Consider the following 14129-nt stretch of genomic DNA (forward strand, 5'->3'; position numbering starts at 1 on the left):
CTGCACCCTCCCTACATCCCACCCACCATTTAAGGGGCTGGCAAATTTCCCCACTACAGTGACAGGGCTGAGTTGTGCCGTTTAGCCATGACATTGATCTTTACATTGAGCACTTTGAAGGAAGCATCCAGGCAGCTTAACTACACTGGTCTCCCAATTTTGTCATACTTTAAACAATACTCCTCCAAAATCACACACAAAAAAATAACACAAACCAAAATGCCACACAGGAATATAACAGCAATAGTTAAAACAGATTTCCAGGAACTTGTAAAACTTGTTTTACTGCAGCAAACATATTTGCCCAACTTTATTCTGTCTTTGTGTGTCTTTCGTGTTTGTTTTTTTTGTTTTGTTTAAAAGCTTGGATTAATTAGACTTCTGTGACACAGTTATGCCAAATAGAGACACTGTGGTGTCGAGGCAAAAGCAAAACTCTACATATTTTTCTAATTGTTTCAAAAGCTAATTGATTGCATAACTCTGCACCCAGCCATTATGACACACCTCATGACTGCCCACAGTCTGTTGTCTCACAAGCTGTTTTTCAATGATGAACAGAGATTAACTGTGTCTAATCGAGGTGTGACAAGGGATCATGACTATAAACAGGCTAGACAAAGCTATGAGAAGATTTCCAATGCATACTTTAGCAATCTGAAGAATGTGAGAACATGAAACTGAATTTCCCTCAGAGCAGAGTATGGTCAGTCTTATAAATTAGAATTATAACACTAAAGAAACAGACAATAATGAAAACCAACAAGGGGCCTATGATAGAATTAAAGTTCCATGGTACTGATAGGAGAAAATGATACAAGTGGAGATTTTCCACATATCTGTGTCTGATAAAATCCCTTAACTGACTGATTTAAAGGAGTAAAACAAAAGAAAAACACAAATTCACCCACATGCACTAACCTGCCAGCACAGTGGACTGGTGGAGCCAATAGAAGCATCATGTGACCTATCTATGAGGACTTGAGGCTATTTCAGTGCCAGTAATGATAGCCTTATTAGCAGCCAATGATAATGATGGCACTGACTGTCAAGAACAAAGCCTGTAACTGAACATCTGTGAATTAACGAGACTGTCTCTAAAAAAGACAGAGGGAACTGTTGTTGTGAGCGTGATCGAAAAAGGGAACAAAGAGTTGAAGGTCACATGGCTCTCGACTGACCTTCGACACATTTCTCCATAAAGAGCAAAGTGATCAGCCCCACACATGCTGACCACCCTACACTCCTCCTGTGTGCCTCACGCCCAAACCTCTGGCACTGTCCCACACACAGCCAGTCTGTAGACATGTCCCACTTTGCTTTATCACAGCTAACATGATATAACACATTTTAAATAGTCTTGTGGGGAATACAACTAAACACCAGCCAAATCCCTCCACCAAATTTATTTGGTGAAAACAACCAACACGAGGTCTTGCTGCGTGCACAAGATCCTGTCTGTAACTCAAGTGAGGATACTTTGTACATAAACAGCACATGTTCCGCCACGTCATATATTTTAATGTTTTCACCAAATAAATTTGGTGGAGGGATTTGGCTGGTGTTTAGTTGTATTCCCCACAAGACTATTTAAAATGTGTTTTATCATGTTAGCTGTGATAAAGCAAAGTGGGACATGTCTACAGACTGGCTGTGTGTGGGACAGTGCCAGAGGTTTTTATCTTGTAAAAGAAGAAAATAAATCAAATAAAGCTATTGTAAACAAAACCCTCTGGTTCATGTATATAATGCTGGAAAAATCTGGCCCATGACTGTTAGAAATCCCTGACCTTTGAATTATTAAGGACAATGGTATTCAGGGAACCATTTTTAAGTATTGCCAAGCTGTCAGTGCTTGCTATGGAAGCTGAGAACACCATGCTTGCAAATTTTTTTATTTTTTTTTAATGCCATTATCTTGAGATCAGTTGACAAAATATCGTGAGAAATCTCTTGTTTTCTCTAGATAATGAGGTAAATAATCCCGTTATGAGAAAAGAAGCTTTGTTATCCCAAGAAAATATCATCTCGAGATAATGGCGTAAAAATAATTATGGCAAACTTCACGTTTGCAAGGTTCGCAAAGGTTTTCAGGCAGAGAATCGGTCACCTTTGTGGAATCACACAAGCTAGAAGTATATAAGATACTGTCAACAGCACATGGTGTAAACATGACTTGACTGGGCTTGTCTCTACAAAATGGCTGACTAACAAAAATATCTACCACTGCCTCCCCAAGAGGCAACATTTCATTTGCAGCATGCTGTAAAATTGCCGCTGCAAACCCTCCTTTTTTAATTCTTTTCGTTGTCTGGTTGTGAGAACGTATATATGTTTTCCAAGCAACAGCCGAAAGGTCATGCTCTTTTTGAGCCTTATCTAATCATGGCTCACGTCCCAAGTTTACAGCAGGGACAGTTGCCAGTAGTTTTCTCCCCCAACTGATCTCCAGGTAGAACGGGGGCACCATGTGATTGAAGTGGGGGAAAGGTGCTTACCGTGTAATATAAACATAATAATGGTGACCTTTTCCAGCTAAACACTATGTCAGATGGCTGCGTCCAAAATAACTACTCAACGCCTGCTATTTATAGCAGCCTCACAAAGCCTGAAAGACCCGAATACAAAAACAATAGTTCCAAGTGGCACAGAAAAAAAACTGCATACACAAACACTCTTTTATTTATGAAGTTTTAGTTACAGCCGTATATGGATAAGTGCAGTCTGCTGAGGTTTCCATTACTGAAGGCTGTGCTGTCACGCTTATGTGTTAATGTGAAGTTATATTGTGGTCATTATTTACTGGAAGCATTTTACTCAATCTCCTCAAACACACACACACACACACACTACAAGAAAAGTGTCACAATTCATCCATGTCGTTCAACTCATCCATTACCCCACTACAGCTTACATAAAGCTCATGTTGAGAGGAAGCCGACAAAGTTGTGGGCTGCCTGAAAAGAAAAAAGTAATGATGTGAGGCCATTAATCTGTTACTTTATGAAAAACACTCCCTTGGGTTGAATTGTAGGTTATTAAAGAAGCTACAGTTTATTGACAGAACAGTGTCAGACTTTGCTGTAATACATGGAACTAAAAGACAGACAACATTAAGACACTGCAGGTAATAGAGTGTTGGAGTTTCAAAGTCTGTCCACAGGTTTGTCTGTCTGTGTGTGTGAGCTTCACACTAGTGCATAGTTACAAAGTTACAAACAGGTAACCCAGCAAATACATGAAACAACATAACTACAAATGCTTGTCTGCACACAGACAATTAGAAACAGGCAGGATCTAAAAATTACAATCATACATGAAATAAGTAAAAGTGGACAGGCCTGCAGTGAGCAGAGCTCTTCCTTTTTACCTCTGACAGGAGACATGGCTGATAGGCCTTATCTCTTATAAATATCCAGCTCTGACTTTCCCATTGTGCCTGTGTTGTCCCTTTATTTCAGAGAATACATCCTCATCCAGTCTCTCAGGAGTCCCAGGCAGATCTCTAAATGTTCTCTACCTCCTCTGAACTGCTTTTCTTCATCATTTGCTGATCTGTCTGGACTTTCTAGTGATGGTCTTCTGGCTCTCACTGACTTTGGCAAACTGTGGACCCACTCTTGGCCCCTGCAGCAGCCTTCTTACGCCTCTTATTGAGCAGGGCATTGCTGGAAGTGTCAAGATCCTTGATCTTCACCTGGTCATAGTCCACACGCATGGTCGCTAAAGCGCTGGTCATCTCTTCCTGTTAGGTGAAGCAGTGTGAGTTTTAGTAAAGACTACTTTGGTTATATATTACATAGGACAAATAGTATACTGTGCAACAAACTGCTGCTTTAGCATTTTATACAACAGGATCAATACCACACTCATATCTGTATAGTAAATAGGAAGCTACAGCCAACTAGCTCAACTTAGCGCCAAAACTGAAACCAAGAAGAAACCGACTATTTCCTGGCAAGGAGCTTCTTCCAGTTTCCACTTGTCTGAGTTTGGCACCTGATTAAAAACCACACCTTCTTTTTGGGCTTTGTATTTTTTTTTAAATCAAAATGAGGCTTAATGTGCGAATTAATGAACATTAGAAATGGGGGGAGGTGGACAGAACCAGGACAGCTGTGTCAAGTCTTTATGTTAAGGTAAGATAACCAGATACCTGCTTTAGCGTTCTATTTAACATACAAACTTGAGATTAGTATCACTCTTCATTAAATATCAAAACGCAAACGAATGTGAAAGTATTCCTTTTAGGGCTGTTAAATAGGGCATAGCAACCATTAAATGGTTTATTGGGATTTGTAGGGAAACTAAGCAAAGGTGAAGAGGAGAAAAACTTGCCTGGGAACATTTTTACACACTGGGAAAATGATCATTGGCTGAGGCCAACAGAAGCTGCAGGCAAAACAGGTCTCGGACTGTAGAAAATGTACTAAAATGTCAGAAGACTGGTCTATAAACTGGGTCTACAGGGTGAGCTGGGTGAGCTACAGCCCTGACAATGTTAACTCACACTCTGTGATTGGAGATGTTGTGGTCTGTATAGAAACAACGTATCCCCTTGTTTTTGTGCTTTTTGAGAAGTGGTTGCTCAGGACTGCAATCTGTGAAATCTTTACGCAACTTAGCAGTGCCCATTGCTGAAACGAACACTGGGGTATTGTGTATGTATCATTTTAGAGAAAGGCCTTTTCACACCTTATCGCCACAGACTCATGCGTTCAACTGTTGCGAAATAATGTGTCGTTCTACTCCTGATTTTTGCTCACATTTTGTTCACAAAATATGTGATTTCCCAACTGTAATACTTTATACATTCCTGTTCTTATTCCCTAAACAGATTTCATTGAGTAAATCACAGAAAGCAAGAGTTGGAAAAGCAGCACCTGGCAGCTGAGCTCCTTTGTGTTTGGCTGTGGCTGTTCAATATAACTGAACACACTCACAGTACAGTGACTGTGACTACTTCTTCCCCCTGGTGGCCATCAAGGAATTATCAGGATAGTTACAAAGAAAATCCTTTCAAGCATGTAAAAATTGATATGCTGACAAATTTCCTGACATTCACGTGGTAATCATTATAATTGCTTAAGGGGCATGTCACTACCTGTGTGCATAAAAATCTGTTGATTAGTCATTAAGAGTACTGAGAGAATCTTCTGTGGATCTAATGAACGGTTTGCATTGCATTATGGGAAATATATAATCTATTGGTGCTTGCATTACAGTAAAGACCAAGTCAGAAAATATGAGCACCTGCTGTATTGAGTTTGATTTTGCTAAATCTAAAGCTTTGATAGCCCTGCAGGAAACGGCTGTAATGTCAACATGTGGCCAGATGGGGTCAGTGCTGTGATTCTGACCTTCACATCCTCCCACATGTCTATTTCTTCGGTCAGGACCCGGCTGGTGTGGAGCGGAGTGGAGGGAACCACCATGGACTGCTGCAGAATGCAAACACAGGCACACATACAGATGGGCAAACAGATGCAGAGACAAACAAAAATCAGTACAGGAAACTATAAAATGTCCATCTGTGCTTGAAATATATATACTTACATTGATCCAGGGGTGGTTCATAAATTGAGTGATGGTCATTCTCTCAGTAGGATCTGTCTTCAGCAGCTGGCGGATCAAATCTTTTGCTAGGAGAGTAAAGAAATGAAAAGATGATTACATTATTAGTAGCAACACACACATGCACACACACACACACACATCTTGTGGCTTATGAAGGATTTTCATGGTCTAAGGTGTAGACTGTCTTACTTAACAAAAAGGATTATTTGAGAAAGCGAGAGATGAGTGGAAAAAATAAATAATCCGTGTGTCGTGCTTCCACCAGATGATTTTGTATTTGTGTTCAGCTGCAGGTTGTCCCCTCATGGTTGTCCAGTAAAGCTCCGGAGTGGGAGTCATAGCAGCATTATGGTCTTATGGTTTCCTGTTTTTGAAAGTGGTGCTGCAAGAGGCCATGTGCACGCTGATGCAGATAAATATGTCACCGCTGTTCATGTCAGTCAGGGTTCTCCACTGTTCACAATGAAAAATTACAAGGGGAAAGCTGGAACACAAATAGTCCTTTGCAACGTCATCTGGCAAAGTGTCTGGAAAGGCTGCTATGACTCTGCTTTGTCTCAGTGGGGAAAGTTTAATCATTTTACCCTCTGACTCTTTTGTTTGAATGCAACTAAACAAATCCTACATTTTCAAGGCTTGAAAGTGTGGATGAGAAAAACACACACTTTTTAGTGTCACTGTGCAAAGTGGCTGTGTGTGTGTGTGTGTGTGTGTTTTTTTTTTTTTAACCTGAAGGCAATCTCACCTTCTTGAGACACCTCAGCCCACTCTCGGTCAGGGAACTCATATTGACCCAACCTGATCCTCCTCTTCATCCCTGGTGAAATGGCCTGTCCGGTGTTGGAGTAAAATGGAGGATAGCCACACAACCTGCGGAGGTAAACATGGACAGAGAGAGCAGTTTTAGGACCTGAAAAGGATTTACGTCCACAGATAAAAAATATTCATGACATTCACCCATTCCTGCCCACCTGCACACACACATTACTCACAGGATGTACATGATGACACCCAGAGACCACATGTCACATGACTTGTCATATTTCTCCGGACCCAAAACCTCAGGAGCTTATCAGTGGCGATACATAGAAACAGTACACAAACAGAGATTAAGTTATACCACAGGTAAAAATGAGCAAACTCTGTGTTCTCTGTTAAGGAATCTGCCTATACCATCACAGGCCTTTGTACAAACTGTTCGTCTGTCGGCATATAATCATTACAAAATATGGCAAAGCAACATACCCACATAGTAAGGTGTATAACAGGGGGTCTGAAGAGGGTTGTGTAGCGAGGTCTCCTTAGCAAAGCCAAAATCTGTCAGTTTTAGGACCCCGTTTTTGTCTTTAGTGGTGTACAGCAGGTTCTCTGGCTGGAGAGGAAGGCAGAAGACAACGCCAGAACTTTAATTTAATTTTGCTTATCACATGCTTAGCGATTTCGGTGGTAATGTTGATATATGTGCACCTTAATGTCTCTGTGTGCAATGTTAATGTTGTGGAGAAAGTCGATGGCTGTGCCGATGTCCTTCATAATCTCAGATGCCTCTGGGGAAAACAAAGAGAAAAGCAGACTCTCAAACCAGAAGCAATTCAAACACAGCAAAAGATACAGAAGCTTCAATTGAAAAAAAAAAACAAAAATCTGTCCCTTTTTTGTACTTTCTTCTCCGATGTATTTTTTATATTACTATATATGTCCTCACCTTTCTCAGTGAAGCCCTGATCTCCTTCGGCCTGGATTCGGCTGAACAGCTCACCCCCCTCCATACTGAAAATACACACAAACGGCACCTGTACATCACATGCATCAATTCGGAAAAAGGTTTCTGGTATATTGCAAACAAAAAATGAACAGTGCAGAGTTCCCCATTTTGATATTTACAAAAACATGTTTACTCAGTGTGCCAGGTTTCAGCAGTGATAACACTGCCTTTCATCTAAAGCTTTCAGTTTCTTGTGAAGAGAAATGATAAGGGAAATTGAATTTCTAAAAATACTAAATGCAGAGAGAAACAGCATCAAAGATGGAAGAAGGAAAAAGTACCAAAATCCACAGCGTTCATGATGCAAATAATGCATTTGATGCACAACAGGAAATATGGCTACTATTCATCTTCTCTGTAGTCTCACTGATTTATGGTTTTTATGAGAAAATGATTAGTCAGGAAAGAGCATATAACAGTATATCACAAACAAATACTGTATATATGACTTTTTTTAAAAATTTTTTAAAATTTTTTTAAACACGTTTCACGCCTAAACTTCTCCAACATCCCCACAAAAATGTAACAGTTTCAGAATCAGATCTGGGATTCCCACTCCCCAATTTCACTCTCGCTTCTGTTCCTCCAAAAAATATCTTTGTGCTAACTGTGATGTGGATGTGCTTCAGTGTGTATTAGGTAAGAGCGTACTTTTTTGTGATTCAGAGATTAAGCAGATCCCTGAGATAGAAATATGAGCGTGACTGTGAGCTCAACTGACATCACTGATGTCAGTATCTGAGCCTGCCTCATGCAGGAAGCAGCTCACGGCGGTGACAGCCTACTAAGAGCACACACACACACACACACACACAAGGTCACTACATACGGTACAACACATACGCAGCTGCTCTGTCAATAAATGTGATCATTAGAACCAAGCAGTCACTGAGGACATTGCCATATTTTTTCTGAGGTTTGTCTCTTCTTGTCTCATCTGCCCAGATGTTGGTAATGATGGGATTCTGTCTATCTCATCAAAGTCTTCAATTTGTCTCTTCTGGGCATCAGGCTAGACAGTATCCTCAACTGAAAGTTTTAGTTGTTTTACTTGTATTCTGAAATTAGCTGTGTTGAGACTCTTACTACATAATCTGAGTTAATAATGCACAGATGACCTTTACTCTTCTTGACATGGAGGAAGTGACAGATGGAAACCACATGTTGAAAACTGTTGATCTTAAGTATGTTTGCATTTGGCCAAATTAAAAGTGTTACGTGAAAAAGTTTGAAAACATGGAAAGAATAAAATCCAAAAATTCAAACCCTCTGTGGCCATATTTCTACAGACAGTAACGTACTGTATGTGGTTGACATAAAGCTATTGTGAAAACATGTTTACATTAAAAGTACAGTTTTAGCTTTCAATTTCTTAATTTAAGGCAGGGGCAGTATTCTGTTGAAACACGTCTTTATTTACAACAGCCCAAAACAAATGCAGAAATGCCAATGGAAACTCTGAGCATACACTTCCTGTTTTCTGGTTTGCACAACAACAACAGTGAACCGTTCGCACAACATTTATTCATACGAGGTTTGTTAGAACAAATCCACGTCCTCCTTGGCAAAATCTCCACTTCTGCTAATGGTGTGAATGCTTTTATAGTCACCTTTTAAAGCTTAACAATGGTTTTACAATCATTATTTAAATGATGTTGGTAGTCACAGAGAAATTTAATCTTCCAACTAAGCTAAAAACGTACACTATATACAATAAGGGAATGCCGAATTGTCTATCAGCGCGCTCAGATAGGGTAGGGTGCAGAAAACTGATGTGAATCCTACCACTCCATGATGATGAGCAGGCATTTCTTCCCATGATGCATGTTCTCAAACACACTGATGATGCGGACGATGTACGGTCCTCCCGATACTCGCCAGTGAAGCTCTACCTCTCGTCTCGCTTTAGGACTGTCGTAGAGAATCTGACAGCGAGAGAACAGAGAACACAAAATTCATTTGGGATGAACAGACAATACGTTTTTAGAGTATGATGGAACTTTTTGAATTTGAATTTATATTGCTCATTACACAGTTAAATATGATTAGCAATTTTGGTGGAATTGTGGTCCATCCATCCATCCATCCATCCATCCATTATTTATACCTGCTTATTCCTATTTAGGGTCACAGAGATCTGCTGTAGCCTATCCCAGCTCTCTTTGGGTGAAAAGAGAGTAGTACTAGTCTTAGTATAGTCAATCTGCAGGATGCAAATTCATACTTTACACCCCATAATAACACACTTACATTTGTCTGCCAGTCAGAAAGCTCAGAAAATGATATTATGATTGTTACTGACGGAGGAGAATTGGTACTGTTGCTTATTGGTTGTGTAAATTGTGTGTAAACTTTGACTGTTTTTTTTTTTCTTTCTATGGACAGTCTCTAAATAAAGACTGATTGACTGATTGATTGATATGTAATTACAAATTTAACCTCTCTGGGTTTTAGATTGTTGGTTGGACAGAACAAGTAATTTGAAGACATTCTTGAATATTTTCTGATATTGCATAGCATAAACAATTAATAGATTAATAAAAAAATAATCAAGAGATTCACTGATAATCAAATTGTTAGTTGTTTTTTTATGTCAACATTAGAAACCAAGAGCCTTATTAAAAGCTACAGTGACTGATGAACTTTCTCCATATTGCCTAGACCTATTACAGCATCTAAGCTCCCTTATATATTTTCTTCCTAAAGTTTCTCTCTTGTACCATCAATGTACTCTTATATGATTAAAAAGGGATTTTTAGTGTCATGACAATGAATAATATAAGCTTGTAAAGAATAAATAATATGTTTAGCTTGAAAAGCACCATGTTAAGAGTAAAAAAGCTGCATTTACTGGACAGGGCTTACAGTGGAAGTTAGTACTTCAGCAACACCAGAGATTACATCAAATTTATGTGTCCCCCTGGCACAAAAAGATGTTTAAAACTGTTTGTAAAAAAAGAAGAAGGTATGAAAAAGCAGTATCAAGATGGGGTTCAATAATGTATTAAGTCAGCAACTGAAATCAACCAGTTCAGAGTTAAGTTACTTGGACCCGGTTGTCAGGATTATCTTAGTCCACTAAGATTAAAGTCACCTACAGTGTTGATCAAACCGAGAACGTGCCCCACACATTTAAAAACAATATAGAAGAAGAAGCTAGAGGAGGATTTCATGGTGGAGGTTGAAATCACAGGTAAATTGAATCGTTATCATTAGCAAACACAGTTGTTGACTGTTCTGACTGTAAACACTGGGCCATTATTGCTGTGACTTAGAGAGTGTGTGGTTGCACTTCCATGGTGTGTATATTGTCCAACAACATTAACTGATACACTTGATACATTTGACTGGTGACTTGTCCAGGGTGTACCCCTGCCTTTCACCCAAAGAGAGCTGGGATAGGCTCCAGCAGATCCCTGTGACCCTAAATAGGAATAAGTGGGTATAGATGATGGATGGATGGAGATGAAATAACAATGGCATGCAAAACTATAAAGCACTGGAAATAAATTATTCATTATCAAATGTAAGAAACTTAATTTTCTTACATTTTATAAGGGGAGAGAAGGAGAGAGAGCAGCATGGATTTGGCAGAAAGAGCACTGGGCATTAGGCTGTGCATTAACGTCACTTTCTGCTTAGGGTCTGAGCACCACTAAAACTCTGAAACTAGAATCGCCCTTGACTTTTAGACAGAAAATGTGAACACCATTGCTTGAGCTGATTTCCTCAAAATCGGTATTGACACTGGCCATAGGAAAACCTATATCAGTTGACCTGTACACCTAACACAGAAACCCACCAAGATGTTGAGGTGTCCTGCTTACACACATAAAACAGCAGAGGTTTATAGTTTTTTAAGGACAAATTAGTTACTCAAGGTAAAGCTTTTGGTATAAGTTTTCTACACGATCAATTACAAGAGAATATATTAAAGGCTCAATCCAGGGAGAATTTGTAAGTTGAAGAAAGTAAAAGTGGATGAGCCAGACTGTGTGTCTGACATAAAAACACACACACACACACACACACACACACACACACAGAGCAAGTGGCAGACCTTGACATAGCACAGGTCTTCAGTCATAGTATACTTTTGGATTTGACAGTGATGAAAAGATTTGCTGTCCATGGGCCCAACGCACACAAGGCCAACTCACTGACGTGTGTGACACACACACGTACACACGCACACACACATAAAGTTATAAGAAAATTGACTTTAAAATGATCTGGATGTGAAGTGTGTTTATAAAATGTCAGATTCAGGTGTTTGCAGACGTAAAATGAGCTTGAATTTCTTGGAAACTCCTGACGTCGGAAACATTAACGTGTAACTGAAAGGTTGTGTTTTAGCTGGCTAATGTGTTAAAGAGGAAGTGAGGAGTTCAGAGCGCTGCCTGGTGTTGAAAGTAGAAGCTGAGGTTTCCGGTGCCTTCCAGTGACTGTTCATGTGTCCTATTTTACTCACGTTCGCCCAGTGAACTCCACATTAAGCCGAGAAGCGGGCAGGTTTGTTTCCGCTGTATCATTTATAGCTTTATGACTTTAATCAGAGCAGAAGCTTGTTGGCATGTTAGGTCCTTAATTTCCTGCTGTGAAACACAATTGGCCACAATAAAAGACTGTGGATTAAGCAAACACATAAAACATTAAAAGGGAGACAGGGAGCTGATTGAGAAGATGAGACAGACATAGCTAATCTTCCGATGGACTCTGTTTCTCATGGAGACCAAACACATGCTTATCCCTGATCCTAATCCAATCAACCACATCCCAAAACTCCTCTAAACCAATCAGAGCTATGATTAAAGCTGTCACACAGTTACACACACACACACACACACACACACACACACCTTTATTTAATAATGCCTAATGATTTTAATAACACAAGGTCCCTTATCAGAATCACTCTTTTTTCTAAGCACACACACACTTATATGACTCCAACATGTTTCCAGTCTATTAAACATCGGGGCCTGTCACAGTGCTGAGCTGTATATCTTGATGGAAAGGTGGCTTATCTACAGCTCCACCAATGAGGTTTTGCTGATAAAGTCTGCACTAAAATGGTCCAGGAGGTGGTAGTTAGTAATAATTATGGTTATTTAATATTAACACTAATGTATCATCACTGCTTTTCAAAGTCTATGGTCATGCTAGCAGCTCTGCGATACTGTACTTAGGCAGAGCAGCACTCTGAAATAAATTTGAAGGTCAACAAACAGGTAATATATCACAGTTTAGCTTGTCAGTATTACCAGTGCCGCTAAAAGTTAAAAAAAAAAAACAAGTTGATCAGGAAGGCAAAATCTGTTGTTAGACTGGAACTGGACAGTCTGGAGACTGTGGCACAGAGGAGGATGGTGGACAAAATCAACTCCATACTGGTCAATTCTGCCCACCCACTTCATGAGGAATTGTGGCGAATGGGAAGTTCATTCAGCTACAGACTAATTCCCCCTAAAGCCAAGACTGAGAGATTTGGGAAGTCTTTTGTGTCCACAGCCATAAGTCTCTATAATTCCACAATATAAACAATAACACACACACACACAAACCCCCAAAAATAATGACTTTATTACTTTTCTACATACAAATTGATTAATTACTATTAATTTATATAATTGAAATAATATTACATTAATAACTTTAAATTTGAATAACTGCTGTAACAAATGAATTTCCCCTTGGGGATTAATAAAGTTCTTCTTCTTAAAAAAAGAAAGTACAGCTGAAGCTAAAGGAAATGTCATTAGGCAATAAAAGCATACATTTCTGTTTTGTTGTTTAAGATGACAGCATAGAGGATTTACACCAATACAATTTTTAGCTCTTGTGAAACCTACGACTAATCTAAACCACAAGGGCTAATAAAGACGACCTCTCAAACCTACATGCTGCAATCCACAGCAGCAACAGCAGCCTGAGAGTCAGTGCAGACTTGTGGTCCCAAACCTCTGAGACTGATTAACTTGTTTAAGCACCAGCTGCCTGGAAACAACCTGCATGAGATCTGAGAGTAGTTTTTAAAATCAAAATCTCTTCCATGGGATGCCTGACTAAACCACAAAGATTTATTTTTTGGGATTTTGGTGTCTGCAGGACCCAGCTGTGTCATGAGCATGCCAGTGGGTTGACTTCAAATATGGACACGCACAAGCACACTGAAAGGAAGATTTTGACTATGAATGGAAGCATGTACACAGACCTGCAGCTCATGCAGCTTTCCGTGCGCTAAGCTGGAAGGCATGTCAGACGCTAAAATGGAACAATCACTCACCAAATTTGTGCTTCTAATGGTATTCACAACTTAATGGTGGTGCTCAAGACGCACCTCTGGGCTCTCTCAAGTCTCTCTGCCCCCGGGAGTCGAACAAATCCAACTTAAAAGTATCCTGGTGACACTAAATGAATTAGAGTAAAAAAAAAAAAAAAAGCTCCCCTCCAGTTCTGCAGCAAAATGGATTAAAGCTAAACCCATTAATTACACTCAAAGCAGCTATTAAACAGCCAGTGAGTTGGTCAACTCATCTCACCCACAACCACATCACTCCTGATTATTCCTTTTTGCTTTCTATTTGCCTTGACATGAAATAAAATACAGAGAAACGTTGCTTAAATCGCAATAAATACAATAAAATGATCTCAGCCACACCGAAAAGACCTGATTCGACACAGTTCCATTTACAGGAAAACCAACACAAATGCCAGTAAAATAGAAGGAAAAGTCTGATTTTATGTTTCCTTTGCCATCTCTTCAGCAGCTTCTTCAGAATCAGCT

The 14129-nt window shown here is 39.6% G+C and overlaps 1 protein-coding gene across 1 annotated transcript in view; it reads right to left on the reverse strand.

Annotated features, from left to right (window-relative positions):
- Positions 1–3031: 3031 nt before the first annotated feature.
- Positions 3032–14129, reverse strand: part of mapkapk3 (MAPK activated protein kinase 3) — a 12766-nt gene continuing 1668 nt past the window's right edge. The window contains exons 2-10 of the mRNA XM_026307419.2: positions 9128–9267; positions 7283–7347; positions 7045–7124; positions 6823–6949; positions 6570–6645; positions 6323–6447; positions 5557–5642; positions 5361–5441; positions 3032–3745 (exon numbers count right to left, since the gene is read on the reverse strand). Of these exons, the coding sequence (XP_026163204.1) occupies positions 3590–3745; positions 5361–5441; positions 5557–5642; positions 6323–6447; positions 6570–6645; positions 6823–6949; positions 7045–7124; positions 7283–7347; positions 9128–9267 (936 nt within the window). The 3' untranslated portion in view covers positions 3032–3589. The remainder of the gene's footprint in view (positions 3746–5360; positions 5442–5556; positions 5643–6322; positions 6448–6569; positions 6646–6822; positions 6950–7044; positions 7125–7282; positions 7348–9127; positions 9268–14129) is intronic.

The sequence above is a fragment of the Mastacembelus armatus genome, chromosome 5, assembly GCF_900324485.2.
Source record: "Mastacembelus armatus chromosome 5, fMasArm1.2, whole genome shotgun sequence".
Taxonomy (NCBI): Eukaryota; Metazoa; Chordata; class Actinopteri; order Synbranchiformes; family Mastacembelidae; genus Mastacembelus; species Mastacembelus armatus.